The sequence below is a fragment of the Rana temporaria genome, chromosome 1 (assembly GCF_905171775.1).
Source record: "Rana temporaria chromosome 1, aRanTem1.1, whole genome shotgun sequence".
Classification (NCBI taxonomy): Eukaryota; Metazoa; Chordata; class Amphibia; order Anura; family Ranidae; genus Rana; species Rana temporaria.
The window spans coordinates 317,004,056-317,028,899 of record NC_053489.1 but is presented as its reverse complement, the minus strand read 5'-3'; the positions used below and the strand labels follow the sequence as shown (position 1 = coordinate 317,028,899).

Here is a 24,844-nt window from a genome sequence, read left to right as displayed (position 1 = left end):
GGGGGTCCTGGGGGTTCTTGCGGCCAAATTGGCGCAATTCCCCTGTGACAATGTGGTCCTGATGGGTGACTTCAACCTGGTCCCGGACACTGGTATGGACAGGTTCACCCAGTCGGGTACTACTCGCCAAGGTCTGGCGGAATGGGCGGAAACATACAACCTCACGGACGTCTGGCGGTGGAGATACCCGTTGACTCGGGCCTTCACCTGTCACTCGGCCACCCATAGATCCTTTTCACGCATTGACCTGGCATACGTGGGGGCGTCGGTTTTACCTAAGGTAAGGGACATTACTATTCTTCCCCGTGGGATCTCGGACCATGCCCCTTTACTCCTTTCATTGACCTTGACGACTGAACCAAACAGCACCCTGTGGAGGCTCTCCAGATTTTGGGTCTCAGACCCGGAGGTGGATCCCAAGTTCAAGGACTCCCTACGGTCTTACTGGGCGGAAAACCCGGGTACGGCTGCGGAGACCACGGTCTGGGATGCCTTCAAGGCCTCCTCCCGGGGCCACTACCAGTCTATTATTTCAGGGGTGAGGAGGGAGCGTAGGGCAGAGCTCACAAAAGTTGAAGGGGAGGCAGCTAGACAGGAGACCCTTTATGTTAGTACCCGCGACTCTAATCACTACTCCCATCTCCAGTCCCTGACGCAACAGGCTGTTCTCCTGCGAACAGCCCTGACACAGAAGAAGCTTCTTCATCAGTCCCAGCGCATTTTCGAGCAGGGAGAACGGACGGGGAAGCTTCTGGCGTGGCTGTCTAAGGAACACTCGGGCGCGTCTGCTATAGCCCAGATTAGGGACGGGGAGGGGGACCTCCACTCAACCCCACAGGAGATTAATAAATGCTTCACGGACTACTACCAACAATTGTATAGCTCCAGAGTGGCTTATGATGTGGCCGACCTGTTGAGATACCTGGAGGAGGTGGACGTCCCGGTTCTCACTCCCTCTTCTGTGCGCAAACTAGACGCCCCGTTTAAAATAGAGGAGGTACAGGCAGCTTTGAAAATGATGCAGGGGGGAAAGACCCCGGGACCGGACGGTTTCCCGGTCGAATTCTATAAACTCTATGAGGAAGATTTGGCCCCCAGACTAAGGTCGCTTTTTGCGGGTGCATCGGAGTCGGGAGCTCTCCCGGACTCGATGAGCGAGGCTATAATTGTGGTCATCCCCAAGCCTGGGAAGGATCCAACCCTGTGTTCTTCGTATCGCCCGATATCCCTCCTCAACGTCGATGCAAAAATTTTTGCGAAAATCCTAGCCAACAGGCTTAACACTGTAATTACTGCCCTGGTCCACCCTGACCAGACGGGCTTCATGCCAGGCCGCGGTACTGATATTAACCTTCGTCGATTGCATACTCACCTGGCACTGGCTGGCCCTGGCAACCCCGGGGTGGTGGCCTCGCTCGACGCCGAGAAGGCTTTCGACTCGGTCGAGTGGGGCTACCTCTGGGCGGTTTTGACCCGCTTCGGGTTCGGTCCCCGCTTCATGTCCTGGATACAAATGTTGTACGCTCACCCTAGGGCACGCATCCGTACCAACGGGTCCCTGTCTGCCTCCTTCCCCCTGGAGCGGGGGACCAGACAGGGGTGTCCGTTATCGCCTGCATTGTTTGCCTTGGCCTTGGAGCCTCTGGCCGCGCACATTCGGCGCGACCCGGAGGTTCGGGGGATCAGGGTGGGTAACCTGGAGGAGAAACTGTCCCTCTATGCTGACGACGCCCTGTTGTACCTGGCGGACGCCTCCGCCTCCCTGCGGAAAACGTTGTCACATTTTGAGATGTTCGGCCGGTTCTCGGGCGTATGTATCAATTGGGACAAATCGGTCCTCCTCCCGCTCCACCAGTCACTGTCCCGGGCGGACTCTCACACTCCTCTCCGGTGGGTGGAAGAGTTCACCTATCTGGGGGTAAGGGTGGGACTCGAGTCGGGGTCTTACCTAGATAAGAATGTTCTCCCTATACTGGACCAACTGACCAAACGGTGTGCGACATGGCGTAACCTTCCCCTCTCACCGGTGGGACGAGGGAACCTTATAAAAATGGTAATACTCCCCAAATTGCTTTACTTTTTTCGTCAGACCCCGGTTATTATACCAAAGTCCTTTTTTCGACGGCTTGACAGTGTAGTGATGGCGTTCGTCTGGGCTGGTAGCCCTCCTCGGGTTGCTAGACGAACTCTTTATCTTCCCCTCTCGGGGGGCGGACTGGCCCTCCCAAATTTTTTGGCCTACTACTGGGCGGCGGTGCTAGTGACGGTCAGGTGGTGGTTTTCCCAACCGCGACAAAATCCGGCAGTCAACCTAGAGGCGGCGGTCTTGGGATCCTATGCTGCCCTGTCCAACCTGGTGTTTCGGGGGTGCAGGGCTCACCCATCTGTCACGAGGCCCATGGCGACGGTGGTCAGGGTGTGGGCATCGTCCAGGGCTCGAATGCTGAAACCAAATACTGCCTCCCCACATACCCCGCTTTGGGGCAACCCACTTCTTCCCCACCTGAACACGGTCCCAGACCCGGTGGTCTGGGCCCGACGGGGGATCCTCACCCTCCGGCATGTGATGCCGGATGGTGTGGTGATGCCCTTTCAGGACTTGTGTCGGACCTATAAGGTCCCCTCCTCATTTGGCTTTAGATACACTCAGCTGCGACATGCATTGACGGCCCAGTTCCCGGACTCGGTGACGCTCGAGTCAGATTCGATAGAGCGTCTTCTGATCTCGGGGGTCATGGGGAAGCCCCTCTCATCCCTCTATCTGAGATTTACGGTGGCATACGACACGAACACGACGGGGACACTGACCAAATGGACTGCCGACATCCCGGATCTGGACGAAGAGATCTGGGAGGAATGTGTCTCCTCCTTTCTCCCGTCTATGATTGCCTCTAGAGACAGGTTCATTCAACTTAAATTTCTTCACAGGGCATACTACACCCCGCAGAGGTTGGCTAGGATTTACCCCTCCAGGTCCCCGGAGTGCACCAGGTGCCTGGGAGACACGGGCTCCTTCATTCATATGGTCTGGTCCTGCCCTAAGCTGAATCAGTATTGGAGAGAAGTGGCGGGGGTCCTCTCGGATCGTTCTGGGATAGAACTAGTCATGGACCCAAAATTGTTCCTCCTAAGCTACCTGGGTGACATTGAGGGAGACAGGTACACCAAACTGAGCATCACCTTTGCTCTGTTTTATGCTAGAAGGGAGATCCTACTTCGATGGCGGGGCACTGATCTTCCCACTGTGTCCTCCTGGCTGGCCACGATCAACAGAGTGCTCCCGCTATATAGGCTGACGTACGAGAGCAGGAACTGCCCAGCTAAATTTGAAAAGATCTGGTCAAATTGGATTGAGTCCCCTGACGACTTGGTTGACTCCCCCCCTGCCGTGTCCTGAATATTGAGGGGCTGTGGGTGGCCGGGGTTCCCCGTCCCCTGCCTCCCCTCCCCGCCCGCCTCGGCGTGCGGTGCCTCCCCCTCCCCTTCCCCCCCTCGTCCCCCCCCCCCTCCGGGGGGGGGGGGGGGGGGTGACGGGGCGGGGGGCGACGGCCGGGGGACGCCGGCTGGCGATTCCCCCCGGGTGACGGGTTTTTTGTCTGTGTTGTATGTCCCATTGTGGATGCTGCTGAACTAATTCCCCACCAATGTAGTCTTTTGTCTATGATGTCTATGTATGAACTTATGCATTCTGAGTAAGCCTTGTGATCTTTGTACTGCCATTTTCATGTATGTGTTATTGTCTGTCATCAAAAATAAAAAAACTTTAACTGTTAAAAAAAATGACGTAAATCCCTATTCACGGACGACTTACGCAAACAACGTATAATTTTCGAATTTCGAAGCGGGAACGGCGGCCATACTTTAACATTACTATTCCAACTATTTGATGGAATATCTTTAGGCCTGATAATGCGTTACGTAAACGGCGTATCTGTACTGCGGCGGCCGGGCGTATGTTCGTGAATAGGTGTATTTAGTGATTTACATATTCTACGCCGACTGCAATGGAAGCGCCACCTAGCGGCCAGCCTAAATATTGCACCCTAAGATAGGACGGCGCAAGCCGTCGTATCTTAGATAGGTGTAAGTGTATCTCTGTTTGAGAATACACTTAAACTTCGGTCGGCGCCGGTTTCCGAGTTAGGTTGGCGTATCTACTGATAAGCCGACCTAACTCTTACTGAATCTAGCTATAAGTGCTAGTTCACACCAGATGCAGTTCCATGTGCTTTTTTTCTGCACTAAAAATGCATACACAGTGTTTTCCATGTATTCCAAAGGCTCTAGTTCACACCAGTGCAGTCAGTTACAGTCAGTTTCCGGTGTACTGTATTGGTGCAGAAAAAAACGGCACTGCACAGAACTGCATCTAGATTGAACGGGTCCTAAGGCTGGATTCACACCCATGCAGTTTTAGTGCTTTTTGCATTTTGCAGATTTGCACTACAGTCCATTTAACATGGTTTCCTATGGAACACGTTATGTAGAGAAAATCTGCAAAATGCAAAAAGCACTAAAAATGCATAGGTGTGAATCCAGCCTAAGGCCCCATACAGACGACCAAACATGTCTGCTGAAACTGGTCCGCGGACCAGTTTCAGCAGACATGTTCGGTCGTCTGTACAGCCGAGCGGACAGGATTCCACCGTACATTTGCCCGCCGGGCCTTTTTCGAGCAGGCAAATATTTCTAAACATGTTTAGAAACATGCCAGCTGGAAGCCTGTCCGTCGGACATGTTCGGTCGTCTGTACAGACCTACCGTACATGTCCGAGCGGCCGCCATCCCTCGCATGCGTCGAATGACTTTGACGCATGCGTGGAAGCATTGAACTGCCAGGGCCGCGCACGTCGCCGCGTCATCATCGAGTACGCGCGGATTTCTGTATGATGGTGAGTACAGCCATCATACAGAAATCTCCGGGCAGACATGTACGCTGAAGACGGTCCGGCGGACCGTTTTCATCGTACATGTTTGCTCGTCTGTACGGGGCCTAAGAGGAGACGGCACAGACCAGCCACCCACCTGCTCAGCGGGGATCAGCAGACAGATTCCCCACTGAGCAGGCAGACTCCAATGGAGCCCGCCCCTATGTGGAAGGGACATAAAGCCATGTTATGCATGCGTATTTGGCGTTAATGCATTCTGATGGTCAGAATATGAATTTATTAAGCCATTAGAATGCATTAAGAAGCCAACCGGCCTAAATGCGTCTAGCATCAATGCGTGTTTATGTGCGTTTGGGGTTTTTCCTGCCTGAACACACTTCTAACTGTACAGATGTTTTTTTAAAAACCCCAGTTTTTGATGTCCTCTGAAAGATGTTTACTAGAAGCATAACAAATGTGTTTGTTACTGTACCCCCCCCCCCCCCCCAAAAATGCAACTTTGGTAAAAAAAAATGAATTAAAGGGGTTGTAAAGGTTTGTTTTTTATTTTCTAAATAGGTTTCTTTAAGCTAGTGCATTGGTTCACTTACCCTTTCCTTTGGTTTCCCTTCTAATTTTTTTTTCTTTGTCTGAATTTCTCACTTCCTGTTTCTCCTCAGTAAGCTTGCCCCGATCATCTGGATGGGGGTTAGTCAGCCAGAACAGCTTACCGAGGAGGAACAGGAAGTGAGAAATTCAGACAAAGAAAACAAAGGAAAAAAACATTTACAAGGGAAATCGAAGGAAAAGGTTAGTGAACCAATAATGCACTAGCTTAACCACTTGACCACTGGGCACGTAAACCCCCTTAATAACCAGACAAATTTTCAGGTTTCGGTGCTCTCACAATTTGAATGACAATTACTCAGTCAAACAACACTGTACCCAAATGAAATTTTCGTCCTTTTTTTCACACAAATAGAGCTTTAATTTGGTGGTATTTAATCACCGTTGGGTTTTTTATTTTTTGCGCTATAAGAGAAAAAAGACTGAAAATTCTGTAAAAAATAATAATTTTTCTTTGTTTCTGTTATAAAATTTGCCACATTTAGTATTTTTTCTTCATTCTTTTGCTTAAATGTGAAAGATGAAGTTACGCCGAGTAAATAGATACCCAACATGTCACCCTTCAAAATTGCACACGCTTGTGGAATGGCGCCAAATGTTGCTACTTAAAAATCCCCATAGACGACGTTGCAGGGTATTGTGGAGTATTGTGGGGTATTGCGGAGTATTGTGGGGTATTGTAGAGTATTGTGGGGTATTGTAGAGTATTGTGGGGTATTGTAGAGTATTGTGTGGTATTGCGGAGTATTGAGGGGTATTGTGGAGTATTGCGGGGCATTGCGGAGTATTGCGGGGCATTGCAGAGTATTGCGGGGCATTGCAGAGTATTGCGGGGCATTGCAGAGTATTGCGGGGCATTGCAGAGTATTGCGGGGCATTGCGGAGTATTTTGGGGCATTGCAGAGTATTTTGGGGCATTGCAGAGTATTTTGGGGCATTGCAGAGTATTTTGGGGCATTGCAGAGTATGGGCGCATTGCAGAGTATGGGGGCATTGCAGAGTATGGGGGCATTGTAGAGTATGGGGGCATTGCAGAGTATGGGGGCATTGTAGAGTATGGGGGCATTGTAGAGTATGGGGGCATTGTAGAGTATGGGGGCATTGCAGAGTATGGGGGCATTGCAGAGTATTGCACAGGGAGGGATGGATGGATGGCTGGATCTGTGACTACATGTGTCACAGATCCAGCCCGCAGCAGCAGCAGCAGCTTCCGCTCTCTCCCCTCTCCTCTCTCACACTGTACCGTTCGGTACAGAGAGGAGAGGGAGGAACCGGCGTCATCACATGACGCCGGTTTGTTTACTAGCGATCGCTCCGTCATTGGACGGAGCGATCACATGGTAAATTGCCGCTATCAGCGGCGATTTACCGTGATCCGTGATCAGCCGGGTCCGGAGGACCCGGCGGTCACGGAGACTCCCGTGTGCGCGCCCCACAGGGCGCGCGGGAGCGCGACTCTGGGAGGACGTACATTGACGCCCTCCCAGAGTTAAGCAACCGCCTTGTAGACGTATTTCGTCTATAGGGCGGTTGCTAACTGGTTAAAGGAACCCATTTAGAAAATAAAAAACAACCCCTTTAAAAGGAAAAGCCATTGGACTGTGTCCTGAGAATGTGGGAAAAGGGAATAAGGGTTTTTAGGCCCCCCCTTTTCCTCATGGGATAACTGCAGCAGGGAAGATTCAAGATCCCCTTGCATGGTAGAGGGGCTCGTGTTGGGGTGAGCCTTGTAACTGCCTGCGTGGGGGAGCCTGGAAACTAGGAAAGGAGAAGTTTCCAGAACCCTCAGGAACCTCTATATATAGGGGGTCCTGACTGGATTTGTGGCCAGTCGCCGTGGAAGCTTTTAGCTGTAGGAGCTTCCCAACCCTCCCTCCCCTTTTTTCCTGTCACGGCCTTTGTAATGTGGTGGGTCACCTTTCAAAAAAAATAAAAAATTAATAACAATTGTTGAAAGGGGGACAGTTTTAATAAATCCTGTTGTGGTTTTGTAATACAGCTCGAGCTGTAATAGCTGAGCTAAATAAATGGTCGTTATATATATTTAAGTCGGTTTAAAGAAAATTCCTATGGTGATTTTTAAGTGAATTGTTTATAAGTTATTAATAAAATAAAACCAATAATAAAGGCTGCGGCCATATATTTATTCCACATAGTCTTGAGTGATGAGTTTTATTTAAGTAATGTCTGGTGGTCATTTAAAATTGCTGCCTTGTTATCCCATCCCATCTACAGAGCAGCAAGTATGTTTAGAAGTTGTTTCACTGTAGCTTCCTCTGGATGGTGATTCCCACAGTCACAACCTTATACATTGTAACCAGAGGGATAAAAAAAAGCGAGCCTTGTTTACAGGTCCACCCAATGAAAGCTTTTCAGGCATCCTTTCTGTTGCTGGGAAGGATTTGTCTGCTGTCACCTCCCATAAGCCGGAAGTAGTCAGTGTTGGTTTGAGTGGGACACAAATATGAAAGCTGTCTATCTATGCAGCGCTCTGGCCCCACCTTCTTTGTAGTCCCCACAGACAAGGCCAGCCGGCTGGAGGCAGCGAGTAGAAGAGAGCCAGTGAGGGAGTGCAGCTCTCACACAGGCGAGGAGGAAAGCTGAGAAGAGAAGCAAGCCGTGCTCTTTTCCTTGTCCTGTCTCCTCACCCTCCCTCCCTCTCCCCCTGGCTTCCCCAATACAAAGCTATGGCTGGCAGCACCATGCCAGCCTGTGACAGGAGGAGCAGATGGGACTCGTCTTCCCCATAGAAGAAGGCACAGGAGAATAATAAGGGAATTCACAGGGCTGCCTGCATGCACTGCAGTCTTCTGTCAATGTGAGAGCTGCTGCACCCTCAGCCTGCCTCTTCAAGCTTCTTTTTTATTTTTTTATCTTTTCACTTTTTATTTCCTGCTTTTCCAGTATTTGCTGTGTGTGTGCATACATTGTTCCTGCCCTCCCCCCACCCTCTTGTATATTCCCCCCTTGCCTTGGGAAGGAGATCATAGCAAGGGACAGAAGAGAACTGATTGGAACCTGCGGGCAGGCGACCATCACTGCACAATGGGATGCTGTGGGAGCACACAGGTAAGAAACTCACTTCTACATCTACATGGCTAGCCTAGACTTCCTAGCATGCTTATTTTATATGTTCTGATCTTACAGTCCTAGTGTGCCCACACTTTGTACTGCGCCGCAGAAGGTGTCAGCGCTATAGAGGATATTTCTCGCCATTAGGCATTTAAGGAGCGCCCTTCTGTTATACAAGCTTATCTGTGTAGTTTAGTCATTGCTTCATTCACAGTGGATAAGCATCTTGTTTTTTTGGTGTGTCTGTGTGATTTTTTTTTTTTTTTTGTTTTCCTTCTTTTATTTTTCTACCTTGAACTCGGCTAAAAATAACTTACTTTTTTTTTTTATTTTTAAATAAATAAACATCCTTATCCTTGTGTTAAGTTTGTGAATTGAACCCCTAGAACAGACTTTGCCATGGAGGAACCCTTGAATTAATTTCTCAGGTTTTGGGAACCCCCGCTGACAATGATTATATCTACTGCACACAATACATTAACCACACCACATTGATGGTAATGGTGCCCCCCCCCCCCCATATAGTTTGGTGGACATTGGGAAGAGTGCTCCTTACATTGGTAGTCCAGTGGGAGAAATGTTCACCCTATAAACATGGACATCGAGTGGTTACCAGAGCGCTTGGGCATTCTCCAAATTCATCTATAGCCAAACTTGCGCTCCTCCTAAATCTCTTCAATACACACACACACACACACACACACACACACACACACACACACACACACACAATCTCACACAAGTGAGTACATATTTTATAATATGTTTTATATTTAAATGTTATCTTTTCATGTGACAACACTGAATAAATTACACTTTGCTACAATGTAAAGTAGTGAGCGTACAGCTTGTATAACAGTGTCAATTTGCTGTCCCCCTCAAAATAACTCCACATCCATTAATGTCTAGACCGCTGGCAACAAAAGTGAGTACACCCCTAAGTGAAAATGTCCAAATTGGGCCCAATTGGTCCTTTTCCCTCCCCGGTGTCGTGTGACTCGTTAGTGCAGGGGTCCTCAAACTATGGCCCTCCAGTTGTTCAGGAACTACAATTCCCATCAGGCCTAGCCATGTCTGTGAATGTCAGAGTTTTACAATGCCTCGTGAGACTTGTAGTTCCGCAACAGCTGGAGGGCCATAGTTTGAAGATCCCTGCGTTAGTGTTATAAGGTCTCAGGGGTGAATGGAAACGGGTGTGTTAAATTTCTACATGAAGATGGCCTAGGCTATTAGAAGATTACTAAGACCCTGAAACTGAGCTGCAAGATTTTGTGTGGCTACTATTATTTACCAGCACTGCCCTAACCCTCTTGGGCATGGAGTTCCTCAGAGCTTCACAGGTTGCCACTGGAGTCCTCTTCCACTCCTCCATGATGACATCACAGAGCTGGTGGATGTTAGAGATCTTGCACTCCTCCACCTTCCATTTGAGGATGCCTCACAGATTCTCAATAGGGTTTAGGTCTGGAGACATGCTTGGCCAGTCCATCACCTTTACCCTCAGCTTCTTTAGAAAGGCAGTGGTCATCTTGGAGGTGTTTGGGGTTGTTATCATATTGGAATACTTCCCTGCGGCCCAGTCTCCGAAGGAAGGGGATCATGCTCTGCTTCAGTATGTCACAGTACATGGTGGCATTCATGGTTCTCTCAATGAACTGAAGCTCCCCAGTGCTGGCAGCACTCATGCAGCCCCAGACCATGACATTCCAACCACCATGCTTGACTGTAGGCAAGACTCGCTTGTCTTTTGTACTTCTCGCTTGGTTGCCGCCACACACACGCGTGACACCATCTGAACCAAGTCTTTAGTCTGCTGGTCTTCAGCAAAATGTTTGCAGGCTTTCTTGTGCATCATCTTTAGAAGAGGCTTCCTTCTGGGACGACAGCCACGCAGACCAATTTGATGCAGTGTGCTGCGTATGGTCTGAGAACTGACAGGCTGTCCACCCCCACCCCTTCAACCTCTTCAGAAATGCTGGCCGCACTCTTACGTCTATTTCCCAAAGACGACCTCTGGATATGAAGCTGAGCATGTGCACTCAACTTCTTTGGTTGACCATGGTAAGGCCTGTTCTGAGTGGAACCTGTCCTGTTAAACCGCTGTATGGTCTTGGCCACCATGCTGCAGCTCAGTTTGTGTCTTGGCCATCTTCTTATAGCCTAGGCCAGGGATATGCAATTAGCCGACCTCCAGCTGTTGGAAAACTACAAGTCCCATCATGCTTTTGCCTTTGGGTGTCATGCTTGTGGCTGTCAGAGTCCTGCTATGCCTCATGGGAATTTTAGTTCTGCAACAGCTGGAGGTCCGCTAATTGCATATCCCTGGCCTAGGCCATCTTTATGTAGAGCAACAATTCTTTTTTTCAGATCCTCCAGAGTTCTTTGCCATGAGGTGTTGAACCAGTGATCAGAATGAGAGCGATACCACACAATTGAACACACATGCTCCCCATTCACACCTGAGGCCCTGTGACACCAACAAGTCATATGACACTGGGGAGGAAAACATGGCTAATTGGACATTTTCACTTAGGGGTGTACTCACTTTTGTTTCCAGGGGTTCAGACATTAAAGCGGTGGTTCCCCTAAAAATAAAATGTTGACATCGCATTTAGCAAATAAATTACAGTTAGAATCGGGTTGTTTTATTTAAAAAATACCTCCGTACGACGCATCCATCGCGTCACGAGATGCCGAAAAAAGCCGAACGTCGGTGCGGCTCTATACGGCGCATGCGCACCGACGTTCGGCTTTTTCCGGCATCTCGTGACGCGATGGATGCGTCGTTCGGATGCCTGTCAATCAATTAGGAACGCCCACCGCCTGCATCGTACCCGGAAGTGGCGGTGGGACCGAATAATGGAAACGATACGTAGGGAGGTATTTTTTAAATAAAACAACCCGATTCTAACTGTAATTTATTTGCTAAATGCGATGTCAACATTTTATTTTTAGGGGAACCACCGCTTTAAACATTAGTGTTGAGTTATTTTGAGGGGACAGCAAATTTACACTGTTATACAAGCTGTGCACTCACTACTTTACATTGTAGCAAAGTGTAATTTCTTCAGCGTTGTCACATGAAAGATATAATAAAATATTTACAAAAATGTGAGGGGTGTACTCACTTTTGTGAGGTGTGTGTGTGTGTGTGTGTGTGTTTGAGAAGAGATAAGCTCAAAGGACACCTGAGCTCCTCACTAGTAGTTACTCACCCAAGAAACCAGAGGAGAAATTTCATGATGCTGGCTTTCTGGAGCAGTGCTGGTGCCTGGACACCATTAGGCTGGTGATTACTCTACCACTCAAGAAACCCCTAGGAACCTTGCTTGAGAGAGGCTGCTATAGAGAGTAACTGCAGTGAAATGTAAGTTTAACCACTTGCCAACTACGCTATAGCCAAAAGACAGCTGCAGCACGGCTGTCCAGTTTTGTGAGGGCGTCAATAGATGGCCTCCCAGAACTCCACTCCCTGTGTGTTTTGGGCATGTTCCCGTGACTGTTGTGTCCCTCGGACACAGCTGATCACAGATTGGGGTAAAGGGCCCATCCCAACGGTCCTTTACCATGTGATCAGCTTTGTCCAATCACAGCTGATCACATGTAAACGGACATGCCAGTGATTATTAGTCCTTTCCTTACACACTGTATCTGTGGGAGGAAAGGAGAGCCGTTAACCGGCAAGCCTGTTTACACTGATAATCAGTGGCGCCCATAAGTGCAGCCTCACCAGTGAAGAAGAAATATTACTTATTTGCCACATTTTATAATAGAAACTATTTTTTTTTTTGGCTTTTATCAATTTTGTTTTAAAAAATAAAACAAAAAAATTAAACAGTGGTGATTAAATACCACCAAAAGAAAGCTTCATCAGTCAAAATATAATCAAAATTATACAAATTCCATATGGGTACAGTGATGGAAATTGGTCCTGGCAGGAAGTGGGTGAAAGTGCCTGGTATTGAAGTGATTAAAGTGGATCTTCAACCCTTTTTCATAAAAAAAAAAATGTGATTCTACTTGCACATCAAATGCCTAGGTGAAACACATGCACAGTGCTCACTGTTTCCTCTGGAATATGCACTTCAGTCCCAGGAAGGGGGTGTCTAGAGCTGCTTCATCGGGAGTCGTGCTGGCTGAACCGGGAAAAGCCAGCAAGCCTCTCAATGACGTCACAAATAACATGGTGGCACAGGACCGAGTGGTGTCAAGAGGATCTTGGCGTGACGACACTGGATCCTTTGGGTGAGAATCTGAAATGTGCACAACGCACAACCCAATAAGCAGGGTTATTAATAAAGATCTACTTTAAGAGGACCTTCTCCTCTAAACACAAAGTTGCACATCCAGAACATTTCACATTGTGCTGCTCTAATCCATTGCTGCTTATGTAATTCGGGAGCTGACTGTCTCTTTTCACTGCCCCCTCCATGACATGCACAGTGTGATCTATATTGTCCCAAGCATTCTGAGATGCGTGATGTGACTATCCAAAGTCAGTCCCACTTGGACGAAACAGAACTTCCGGGGGCGCACCACAAAAAGTGAGTGATGGTCCACTTTTTAAAGTCCAAAGTACAAACACGCATGCTCAGAACCAATGCTAAAGATCAGACAGCGATAGCAGAAGTTGCCCAAAGGGTGGCCGCAAAGAGCAGAAAAACCACGTAGTGCGTCTATTACGTCACTACGTTCGTGTTTGTTGGCCGAACACATACTGCGTGTATGCGTGCAAGTTCACGGACAACGCCCTTTGAAGAAAAATCCATGGAAAAGTCAGTTGGAAGTCCGATAGTGTGTATGAGGTTTAATAGCCCACGCTACATACAGGCTACTTCACATTTGAGCGTTTTGTAGCTTGAAGCATGCAGCTACAAAATGCTGGAGGGGAAACAAATCAATTCTCTATGGAGATGGTTCACATAGCCACGCCAACTTTTTTTTTTAGGCAGATTTGGACGGTTTTCTGCTTTTTACATTGGTGACCTGTACAAAATTGCGTGACTTTCTGCCTGAAAATGCTATGCTCAGGTGTGAATGGGGCCTTAGTGATCTGGGTTTTGTTTCCTTCCCAGCACACTGGACACAGGGTCAGTCGTTTAGCACTGCCTCCATTCTGAACTTTTTTTTTTTGTTTAAATACAGGGCATTCTTTGATTGGATGAGGTGGAGAGGAGGAACAGTGGTGTCATAATCCCCACCTCACCTTATCAGAAAATGGCTTGTATTCATTGGAAAAAAAAATACAGTGTTTATCTGGAGAAATCAAGTGATGGACCTCTGTGGTCAGCGTGCAGAGGGGAAGCTGCTAAAGCAGCACCGAGGGCATCTTGGCTATCACTGTATGTAGTGCCGACTACTAAAAAAGAAACCTAGAGTTCAGCTTTTAATGAGAAGGCAAAACTGAATAGTTCATAGTACATTACATTTTTTATAGTAAGATAGGTGTGTGTTTGTTTTCTACAGGCAGACACAGGATTTGCCATGTAATAGAACTGACTTTTCAGGCACTGATCATTGCTTGAAAGCCTATTTCTTTCCTTGGTATATGTGATCAGGATGCTACAGCATTCTTGTTAAAATTGCATTGTTATGATATACAGTAGTACAGCCCTCAAAATTTCCACTCGCCTGCTAGCATTTGGCGAGTGGATTTTAGCTGGGGGCGAGTGATGACAGGGCTGCATGACCAATCTCCCTCCAATCTGTGCCTACACTTAGAGCCCCGATGCAATTGGCGGCCGAAGAGGAAAGGTGCATGCTCGGGAAAAGTAGTCTGGTGAGCCGCGCACAGGCAGAGCAGTACACAGGTGCTCTCCTTACAATTCTCATTAAGCCATGGGACCTAACAGTATGACCACTGTGAGCCTGCCCCCTCCCCCCGACCAATGTAGCTGGAGAGCAGAGAGCAGGAAGTAATGAGTCAGGTGGAGGATTGCGAAAATTACCACTCCGTGTGTCCCAGGTAGGCAGTGCAGCGCTCACTGAAAGTTGCCCTGACATGAGAGGGGCAGCCTTCTAGTTTGTGCAGTTTTCTTCTCCTTGTGCTCTATGTAAGTGTCCAACAGTTTAGCCTGAGCACTGTGAACAGACTGGTCTCATTGTGTGCTGTGCGCTGTCAGTGTGCGCTGTGCTATGGTGTCAATGGCTGTGCAGTTGTGTGGATCTCAGGGCTGGATTGTTCTCCCTCCCGCTGTGCTGCAGCTCCTCTCCTCACTGCCAGCCTGAATAAAAGGGGGAAGTGGGGACATGCAAGCGTGGAGCCGCACACACAGGCTCCTGATGATGAGATGAATAGGAGAGGGAAGAGAGAGGAGGATGGATGGGAGTTGCAGAGGAGACAGCAAGAGAATGGGGAAACGACCCAGTTCTAGTGCCCTGTCCCTCTGGTCTGCCCCCAGTGCCCTGTCCCTCTGGTCTGTCCCCAGTGCCCTGTCCCATTTTGTTAAAGTTGTTTTTGGTAATATTTAATTGTGTAACTTGATTCTGCATAAAACATTTAACAGTGTCATTCCATGAGATAATCTACGAGGGCGTGTTTAGGGGCACAATTAGGCATGGAGCAGTGTATGAATTAGGTGGGGCAACTGGTGGCGAGTAACTCTTGAGGCCTGGCTAGTAGCTCAGGGCTTGAAATTTTGAGCCCTGCAGTAGTATATAGTTGTGGCAAGCAAATGGTATTCCATAGCTTTTAGGGTGCTTTAATTATAAGTAATAAAATTCACTTTATTTACACTGAAAACTGTAAATTCTCCATGCCAGGAAAATGTCAAATGAATGCCTAGTACACACAATGACAAAATCGGACTAAATATACGGCTTTTGGAGCGATCGTTTAATAATCTAATCATTAGTACACAGCTTTTGAGAGCCGATCACAATAGTTCATGCAAAAATATCCGAAGGGACAAAAACGAAAATGTGTTTTGTGTAATTAGTATAGTATTTGTATGAAAAAATTGTGTGACAACGCATGCTTGGAAATGAGAGAATACATTCCAATACATCGCTTCGATTAGTTGTGTTCTGTCGTATGAGCATTTTTGTAACTTTAGTAACGTATTGGTTTTCCATATTAGACTAGCATGAAAAAAAAAAAAAAATGGAACAGACGATCATTTTGATATTCTTATCATGTGTGCTAGGTATAACACTTAAAGCATCTTGAAATGGGTAAAGCAAGTTTTGGTGTGTAAAGCTTTGCATAGACAGTAGATGGTGGCCAGATGTGTGGCCAAGATTTTACCACCCTTGGACATCTCTACCAAATGGTGCTTCCCTAATGCATTTTTAGCCATTCGGCCCGCAAGAGACTGAGATAAAATCGATTTGATTTCCCCCATCAACACATCATCAAGTGTAGATGGCGTAATATTCACTGTATTCAGACAGGGGCAGCACCCACAGCTGCCTGAATACAATTCTGCTTCAAAACAGCGGTAAGATGCAGTCAGTGTTTGGCTGATAATTTTCATCCTGGCTCAGTCATTATCTGAGGTTTGAGCTGCCTGCCCAGCTTTATCATGATTATTTGCACTGGGTGACTGTTCATGTTTAGGTCTACAGTAAGGGTAAGATCACCAGGTGATCGGGGGGGGGGGAGGGACAATGGTGATCTGACAGGGATGTCTAATCCAATTAAGGTTTGTAAAAATCTAGTGACTAAAATGGTCTATAGGTGATTTATATATGTTCCCAGACTGTGCTGCCTTCCACACTACAATAATACATTTTGAATGAAAATTAATTGTAAGCACTATGACCAGAATCTTGAAGATTGATGTTAAATTTGGGTAGATTTTAAACTGGCCATACAGAAAAAAATGGCTGGTGATTGCCAAAATATCTGACTGTCAAAAACCTTCATGTTTCACACAATTATCCTAGTCTGCACACTCAACACACAGTGGCAGGTCTTTCCTCTGCAAGACAATGGCAATCGCTGTGAGAACTTGTCCAGGTTCTTTCTGAAATAGTCATTTTAGATTGGCATGGGGGTACCGTATTTCAATTAAAATACATTCATGCACAATTGCTTCTAAAGAATGCTTTCTAGAATAATTAGGGCAGTCAGATAGGACAGGAAAGATTGTCCTTTCCACTTACATCTGTTGACTTGGATAGCTAACACTGCCAATAAACATGAGATTTTTTTACTTCAATTGATGTTTTCGGTCAGAGGATGGATCATCATTGATTGGTAGATTTAATTTTATAAGTATTGGATCGATAGGTACTGTCATAATATTTTAGTGTTACTAAACCCACAAAAGTAAAATCGGACTGTATATGCAGTAAAGCATGCTTGTTAAATGCACTGTGGAACCTAAAGCCTAGTACAACCAGCATTAGTACAGTGATTTACAATCCCCCAGAGCTGTTGTGTTCTGACAGGGGGAGCCCCTTCCCCCACCAGAACACTCCGATTAGTGCTCTCTGCCATTGGCTGAGAGCGCTGACCGTGAGTCGGTAGGCTGCTGATTTTCCAGCATGCATGTCTGACAGAAGCCGGTCAAAAGAGACCAACATGCACACGGGTCGAATCTCGGGTGCTTTATTTATTTAAATTTTTTTTAACCAGCCGATGTCTCCCAACATTTACCCGTGTGTACCCGGCTTAAAGTGATTGTAAAGTCTTGTGTATGGTGCGTCTTTTTGTTTATTTGTTATTTAAAAAAACAAAATCAAAACACATGTTATACTTGCCTGTCCTGTGCAGTGGTTTTGCACAGGACAACCCCGAACCTCTTCTTCCCGGGTCCCTCTTCGCTGCTCCTGGCCCCTCGCTTCTGTTGAGTGCCCCGCACTCGAGGCGAGCTGCAGCTCTGTGCATCCGTTCAGACACGGAGCTGTTTTTTGGTCTTTTCCCCTCTTTTTCCTGATTGGCTAATTGAGTTTGACAGTAGCAATGGCACCACTGTTGTCTCCTCCAATCAGGAGGAAGAGTCCTGGATGGCCGAGGCACTCGTGGAGATCGCTGGATAGAGATGGGTTTAGGTAAGTATTAGGGGGGCTGCTGCACACAGAATGCTTTTTATCTAAATGCAGTAAGATGACAAGGCCTTCTGCCTTTTACAGACACTTTTAAGAGGTTAACCCTCTGCATTCTGAAAAAAGGCTGTTTGATTCTGTATTCTCTGATAGATATACATTATTGTCATTGTATACATACATTTTTTCCAGGTACTCTTTACAGCAGCAATAAAACACTTCTCGAAAAACCACACATACATACTCCTAGCACATGCCTACATATCTATTTAAATATAACAAAATATAAAATGTTCTTTATAAAAGAATTCCACATAAAATTCCTAAAACACTGTACCTGATGGGATTATGGACGATACAGCCCTAGGGAAAAAACTATGCTTTAAGCGATTAGTGTGCGTTTTAAGTGTCCTATATCTTTTCCCTGATAGCAATAGGACAAACACACTGTAACATGGGTGGGTTGGATCAATACTGACCATCTGATCCTCCCCCCTTCCACTGTTCCCAATATATCTTCTAATAGTACAGAGCCTTAAGAATAACTCTGCACATGCTCATTTTGGTGTGTATTGCTAAAGAGGTTTCTCTCCCCCCCCCCCCTCCCCCCTTTGGTAGAGTGCATGTGATCAGCACATGGTCAATCGGCACTGTCTAGACAGAGGGTCGGGGGTGATGCAGCCTCATAGGACAGTCAAAGGAGAATGAAAACTCCTACAAGCTTTAACCAGACACTGATAGAAGTCATAATACTGCTTCATACAGCTGATGAGAAAATGTCCTTATTGGTTTATATTTACTAAAATTATTGCATTTTCATGTACTGTGGGAGACCATATATAGTGAATCCAGGGACCTGGGCTTAGTAAAACTTTAAAGAAGATATCTATTTTACTAGCATGTAGCACTTTGTCTGTTCTTACTAGGTAGGGCATAAGCTGAGCTAGTATGGTTGACCGCATGCACCCTCTTCCCCCTACACTGTTCAACCACACCGCTAACAAGGAGACAAATACCAGATGAGCCTTGATTGACTGCGCTTGATGCTGGATCCATTGGGGACACTGCAGCACTAGTTTGGTGTGCAGGCATGGTTGGCAGAACAATAGGCAGCATAGGTGGGCAGTACCCTATGCCTGCCTGATGGCACCATAACACCGCAGGGAACTGGCGACAGGCCGCAAACTGGAGGTTTCTTACCACTGAGGGAGAGAAGAATCCAGGTGATGGAGTTTTTAGGAAGGCATCAGAACACTTTTGGGAGGAGAGGGGGAGATGAAGCATATAAGGAGGGGAGAGCAGTGACATGAGTTGGAGGAGGAGGAGACACTAAGAAAAGGGATGCTAATGCCACGCTGACAGAATGGCAGTACCCCTTTTGGGATACAGTGCTCAAGGCTGTCATTGCTCATGATCTTGTATCCATCTAGTTGACAGGTGATGCTTCTGTCACTATTCCTGCCAGCTCACATACAAGAGGTGGAGCAATAGTAATGCCCAGAAATTGGGCTTCTATCAGAGGAGCAACAAAGAATCGGAAAGGCAATATTTTTCTAAAACAGGTTTGCAGTTCACTGTAGAGACAAAGAAAGGGAATGTATAGATAGTAATTTTCTTTTTATAAGAATTCTTTAATATGGAACTCGCATATAAGAAAATGCATAATCATAACCCCCCCCCCCCCCATTCCACTTTATTTTATGTGGGGTAGCAAGTACTAGGCCAGGATAATGTAACTATTGGTCTGCTCATCACATATCACTGTATGCGTCAGGACAGTCTCCCTCCTGTTGGCAAAATAGGGGGCAGTAAGTCATAGCTGTCACCTGAATCCAAGAAGGCCATGCAAAAATAAATACAGCAGTAAGGCTTTCAGATTCCAGAAAGACAGTGCTGGACATTTATTTATTTATTTATATATATATATATATATATATATATATATATATCTCTCCCTACTTTATCAAGCTTTTAAATTACATGACGTAGCTTGCATAAGGTGCACCTATATTAGGATAAGTCCACCTTTGTAAAAAAAAAAAGAATGAATAAATACACATGTTTTTGCAGGTAAAAAAAATTTGCATTTATTTTATTTTTTTACTTGGTGCTTGCAAAGCATTGCACCCACAATCGGCTGCAAAGGCTGTTGGTGCTTGTAGTTTTCACATTCAGACTGCAACTAGGCAGATTCTACAGAAATGCAGAGAGGAAAATCTAGGATACTAATAAATTATAAATTGCAAGTAGGTCTAAAGGATGGTCATCTTGGCATATGCTATACTCTTGTTATAAAGGAGCTCATGCAATCGTTTTTCATTTTCATGTGTTTAGTACTGTGTAAGGCAGGGGTCTCGAACTCAAATTACCTGAGGGCCACAAGACAAGTTTTCATATGCCATGGGGGGCCGCATGCAAACTTTCAAACTTCAAAAACAACAGTACTGGTGTCAGCGAACACATTATTAACCCCCAGCACTGGTGTCAGCGAGCGCATTATTACCACCAGCACTGGTGTAAGTCAGGGTTTGACAAATTTGCTTGGAATCTAGGAGCCAGCTAAAAAAGTTAGGAGCCAGAAAACGCACCCCGTCCCGACGAGCTTGCGCGCAGAAGCGAACACATACGCGAGCAGCGCCCATATATGTAAACGGTGTTCAAACCACACATGTGAGGTGTTGCCGTGATTGGTAGAGCGAGAGCAATAATTCTAGCCCTAGACCTCCTCTGTAACTTAAAACATGCAACCTGTAGATTTTTTTAATCGTCGCCTATGAAGATTTTAAAGGGTAAAAAAGTTTGTCGGCATTCCACAAGCAGACGCAATTTTGAAGCGTGACATGTTGGGTATGAATTTACTCAGCGTTACATTATCTTTCATAATATAAAAAAAAAATGGGGATAACTTTACTGTTTGTCTTATTTTTTTAATTAAAAAAAGTGTAATTTTTTCCAAAAAAAGTACGCTTGTAAGACCGCTGCGCAAATACGGCGTAACAGAAAGTATTGCAATGATCGCCATTTTATTCTCTAAGGTGTTGGGATAAAAAATATATATAATGTTTGGGGGTTCTAATTAGAGGGAAGAAGATGGCAGTGAAAATAGTGTAAAATGACATTAGAATTGCTGTTTAACTTGTAATGCTTAACTTGTAATACCAATGGCCACCACCAGATAGCGCCAGCTCACATCTGGTGGTAATAACTTGTAATACCAATGGCCACCACCAGATAGCGCCAGCTCACATCTGGTGGTAATAACTTGTAATACCAACGGCTCACCACCAAATAGCGCCAGCTCACAAAAAAAAAAAAAATTGTTTTTCTTTTTGCTCCCCCCACTTCTGCTCTGCCTGGGGGCCATTTATAACTGGTCCGCGGGCCGCAAATGGCCCGCGGGCCGGTACTTTGAGACCACTGGTGTAAGGCATACAGAAAATTGGGATATTAGAGGAGATGTATTGTGAAGTATATTTGTGTACTATGTGATTGACCCCCTAGGAGTCTTGCTAGATGACCCAATTCTATAGTCGTTTTTAGTGTGTGTGTATACAGTTTGATTTTCCGTGTCATATTTACAGCTTGCAAATCGGCAGTACTTGAAGTGCCTCTGCCTGTAAGGTCACCCTTCTGAAATCCAGGTCACCTAGGACTTAGTGTGAGCCTGCTGAGCCTTTCCTTTCAGAACCATCAGATTGAGTACACTGACAGTTACTCTCTGGAGCTTATTTTTCAGTGGGAAGTTTCCTGCCTCTGTTATATTTGTTCCTGGGGTATTGAAATCATTCCCTGCATCTTCTGTTTTTAGTCATGGTTGTGGTTGAAGTACTGTATGGGCTAAAGCATTCACTACTAGTCTTTGCTTGTCGTAAAGACTGATGGCATGTTTGTGTTATGTGTTTTATTTTTTTAATGACACCTTAGTTTGTGGCTGTTTTAGAACTCTGGTGTGTGTGTTTTATTTATTTTTTCCTTATAGGCCATTGTTTTTTCAGCTATGGATGACCATATTATCTTGTCCAGTAACCGTGATCAAAGTATAAAGACAGACCTGTTGACCAGAATGCATCTTATCCAATGGTTGTGGAATGGGCACTTTATCTTCTGCTGGGTCACAACAAGCTAAAGACTTGATCATTATTCTGCAAACATTAGCCCTTTCCCTCTTCAAAGTGAATGAAAAGCCGAATCTTTTAACATTTTTACTAAAATGCAATTTTGCTCTCAATTTGTCATATACAGAGTTTTGCTCTTCTTTTTTTTTTTTTTTTTTTTTTGCCAGAAATCCACATTTTTATATTTCCTTACTCGTGGTATTTGTAATTTCACAGATCTGTATTTTTAAAAAGGTAGCACATCGTTTTGTAAGTGGTGTAGTGGGTTAAACAGAAGATGGAGGTTGAACTAAATAAATGCGTGAATGCAGCTGACAGGGTCTGCATTGTGATGTGAGTAGAAAATAGAGTGCTTATGGACTAGATAGGATCAGACTCCCAGAGTAAGAAACAGGCACCTGTCTCAGGACCAGTGTACATTGGCAATGTGCTTGCCATATGTCTGAAATGTGTTTTGCCATTCATTTTTTTACTTTTATGGAGGAATGAAAACAAAGCAGATGATGATTACAGGTTGACCTTTAAATGATTGCAAATATCCATGAGCACTGGTCTTTATGTTGCCCATGGCAATATCGGCCATATTTTAAAGAATGCCAAACAGATCAAAGTGCCTGCCACTAACAGATTTTATCAAATCTGCAAAACAAATTATATTGGCAAGTGCCTGTCCATCAATTGAATCCATGTTCTGATAGCACATCTTTGACCACTTAACTAGATTGCAATGTAGGTAACTTGCATAACTAATACAGGAATTCTGAAAAAAATATTGTCTTTGAGGATCAATATGAGTGCCTCAAGCTATTTTATTTTATATCCCTGGGAGATTTTACAACCTATTGAAAAATCTACCTTTGAGTGGGTCTGATGATCTCTGGTATAGAGACGCAGAGTTGCTATCACCACATGGGGTCTTTGCTCTTAGACAGAGAGGGGTTAGATATCTCTCTGCATGTTAAAGGGGTTGTAAATCCTTCTGTTTTTTCACCTTAATGCATCCTACTGTATGCATTAAGGTGAAAAAACTACTGGCAGTCACTGGCCCCCCAGCCCCCGGTTTTACTCACCTGAGCCCTGGAATGTCCCACGGCAAGGACGCGCCATCTCTCTGCGCAAGATTCTCTGCTCTTGGATGAATAGATTGATAGCAGCACATCCTCTGGTTCCCGCTGCTGTCAATAAAATCCAATGACGCGGGCATCGGGGGATGGAGCCAAGTCCTGCATTTGGCAGCTATGGACGTCGAATGCTGGACTCGGGAGCACGCCCCCACAAGGTAACCCCCGGGAGAGCGCTTGTCCTAGAGGGTTATCTGACGCAGGGAGGAGCCATCAGGGGACCCAAGAAGACGGTATTTGGGGCCACTCTGCAAAATGAACTGCACAGTGGGGGTAAGTGTGTGTGTGTGTGTGTGTGTGTGTGTGTGTTTGTTTTTGTTTTTTTTTTACGAACCTTTAGTATCACTTTAAGGCAATCTGGGGTCAATTTACTTTAAACTGGAGAGTGCAAAATCTGGTGTAGCTCTGCACAGAAATGGATCGGCTTCCAGGTTTTATTGTCAAAGCATAATTAACCACTTCAGCCCTGGAAAGGATTTACCCCCCCCCCCCTTAATGACCAGGCCATTTTTTGCAATACGGCACTGCATTGCTTTAACTGACAACTGCACGACTGTGCGATGCTGTACCCAAACAAAAGTAAAAAAAAGATCCCAATAAGCATATATTGGTTTGCGCAAAAGTTATTGCGTCTACAAAATAGGGGATAGATTTATGGCTTTTTTATTTATTTTTTACTAGTAATGGCGGCGATCAGTGATTTTTTTTTTTTTTTTTTTTTTTGGGGGGATTGTGGCAAACAGATCGAACACCTAACGGACATTTTTGACGTTTTTTTGGGGGAACCAGTGACATTACATTTACTACAGTAATTGGTGCTAAAAATATGCACTGTTATTGTACAAATGACACTGGCAGGGGAGGGGTTAACACATCAGGGGTGATCAAGGGGTTAACTGTTTTCCCTCACTTTGTAATCCAACTGTGAGGGAAGGGCTCACTGGGACAACACAGAGATCTGTCTTCCTGTATAGCAGAAAGACAGGATCTATGCGATCTCCTCTGTCAGAACGAAGATTTGCCTTGTTTACACAGGCAGAACCCTGTTCTGTCACTTTGGAGAATGATTACGTGTGGCTGGCGGACATCCAGTCTGCTAGACCCACTGATTGGCTCCCCCGCTGGTCAATGGGAGCGCACGTGCGCCTACCCATAAAAGCGAGTGCACGAGCCGACATACAGCTACAGTGATTTGCACAGCTAAGCCAACTTGCCGCAGTATAACTGCGGCGGGTGGTCGGCAAGTGATTAAAGTTGAATTTAGAAGCTGATTGGTTTCTGTGTAAAGCTGCACAAGATTTTGCACTCTCCAGTTTTAGTAATCGACACAATGTTTGCAAGCTGAAATATGTTGGATTTCTAATTTTCGGGAATTGTTTAGAGCATATTCCTATCCACTGGAGCAATAATTGGATTAATACTAAAGGCCCTTGCATGACACTGTAAAAGAGTCCCAAATCTGTTTTACTTTGTAATGTACATGCTTTATAAAAGTAAGAAAAATCTTGCTACCCCCCCCCCCCCCTTACCTGACTGAGCCAATTTTTCCTTAATTTCTCACATTCTTCCCCTTCCAGACACTGGAGATCACAGTGGGAGTGTTTTGGAAACCAAGGGAAGTATTGACAATCCAGAAAGCAGTGTTTAGGCCAGGTTCTGATTGACAAACTAGGCTGTCTCCATATAGTTCTGGCAGCAGAGGGGAAGTCTACTGCTGCTGGCACACAGCACTTTATACAGCATGTAGCTAATTCTGCTACATAATATTACTGTAGCGCCTGGCTATTTTCAGAGCCAGTGCTATTGGGAAATTTAGGGGAAAGTTCCGAGAAATAGTTGGCTCTGAACTAGTCTCTGCTCTAGCTTGGCTGTGCTGTGTGCTATCCTTTTGTCCGGGGACTCCCGTCGCCCCCGGAAGACAGGTGGCAGCAGTGGGGTCAAGTGTCTTTGAGTATCACTCCTCAGCAGCCTATCGCGAGGTTGGGCCACCTCTCGCTGTGCATGCTGGGGAGGGGTATTTAAGGAGCAGACGTGATTCCTCTGGGTTCTT

At 45.9% G+C, this 24,844-nt stretch overlaps 1 protein-coding gene across 1 annotated transcript in view; it reads left to right on the top strand.

Annotated features, from left to right (window-relative positions):
• Window positions 1–7,929: 7,929 nt before the first annotated feature.
• SLC44A1 (solute carrier family 44 member 1) overlaps window positions 7,930–24,844 on the top strand; it is a 211,280-nt gene continuing 194,365 nt past the window's right edge. Inside the window, exon 1 of the mRNA XM_040359353.1 lies at window positions 7,930–8,564. Within this exon, the coding sequence (XP_040215287.1) occupies window positions 8,541–8,564 (24 nt within the window). The 5' untranslated portion in view covers window positions 7,930–8,540. The remainder of the gene's footprint in view (window positions 8,565–24,844) is intronic.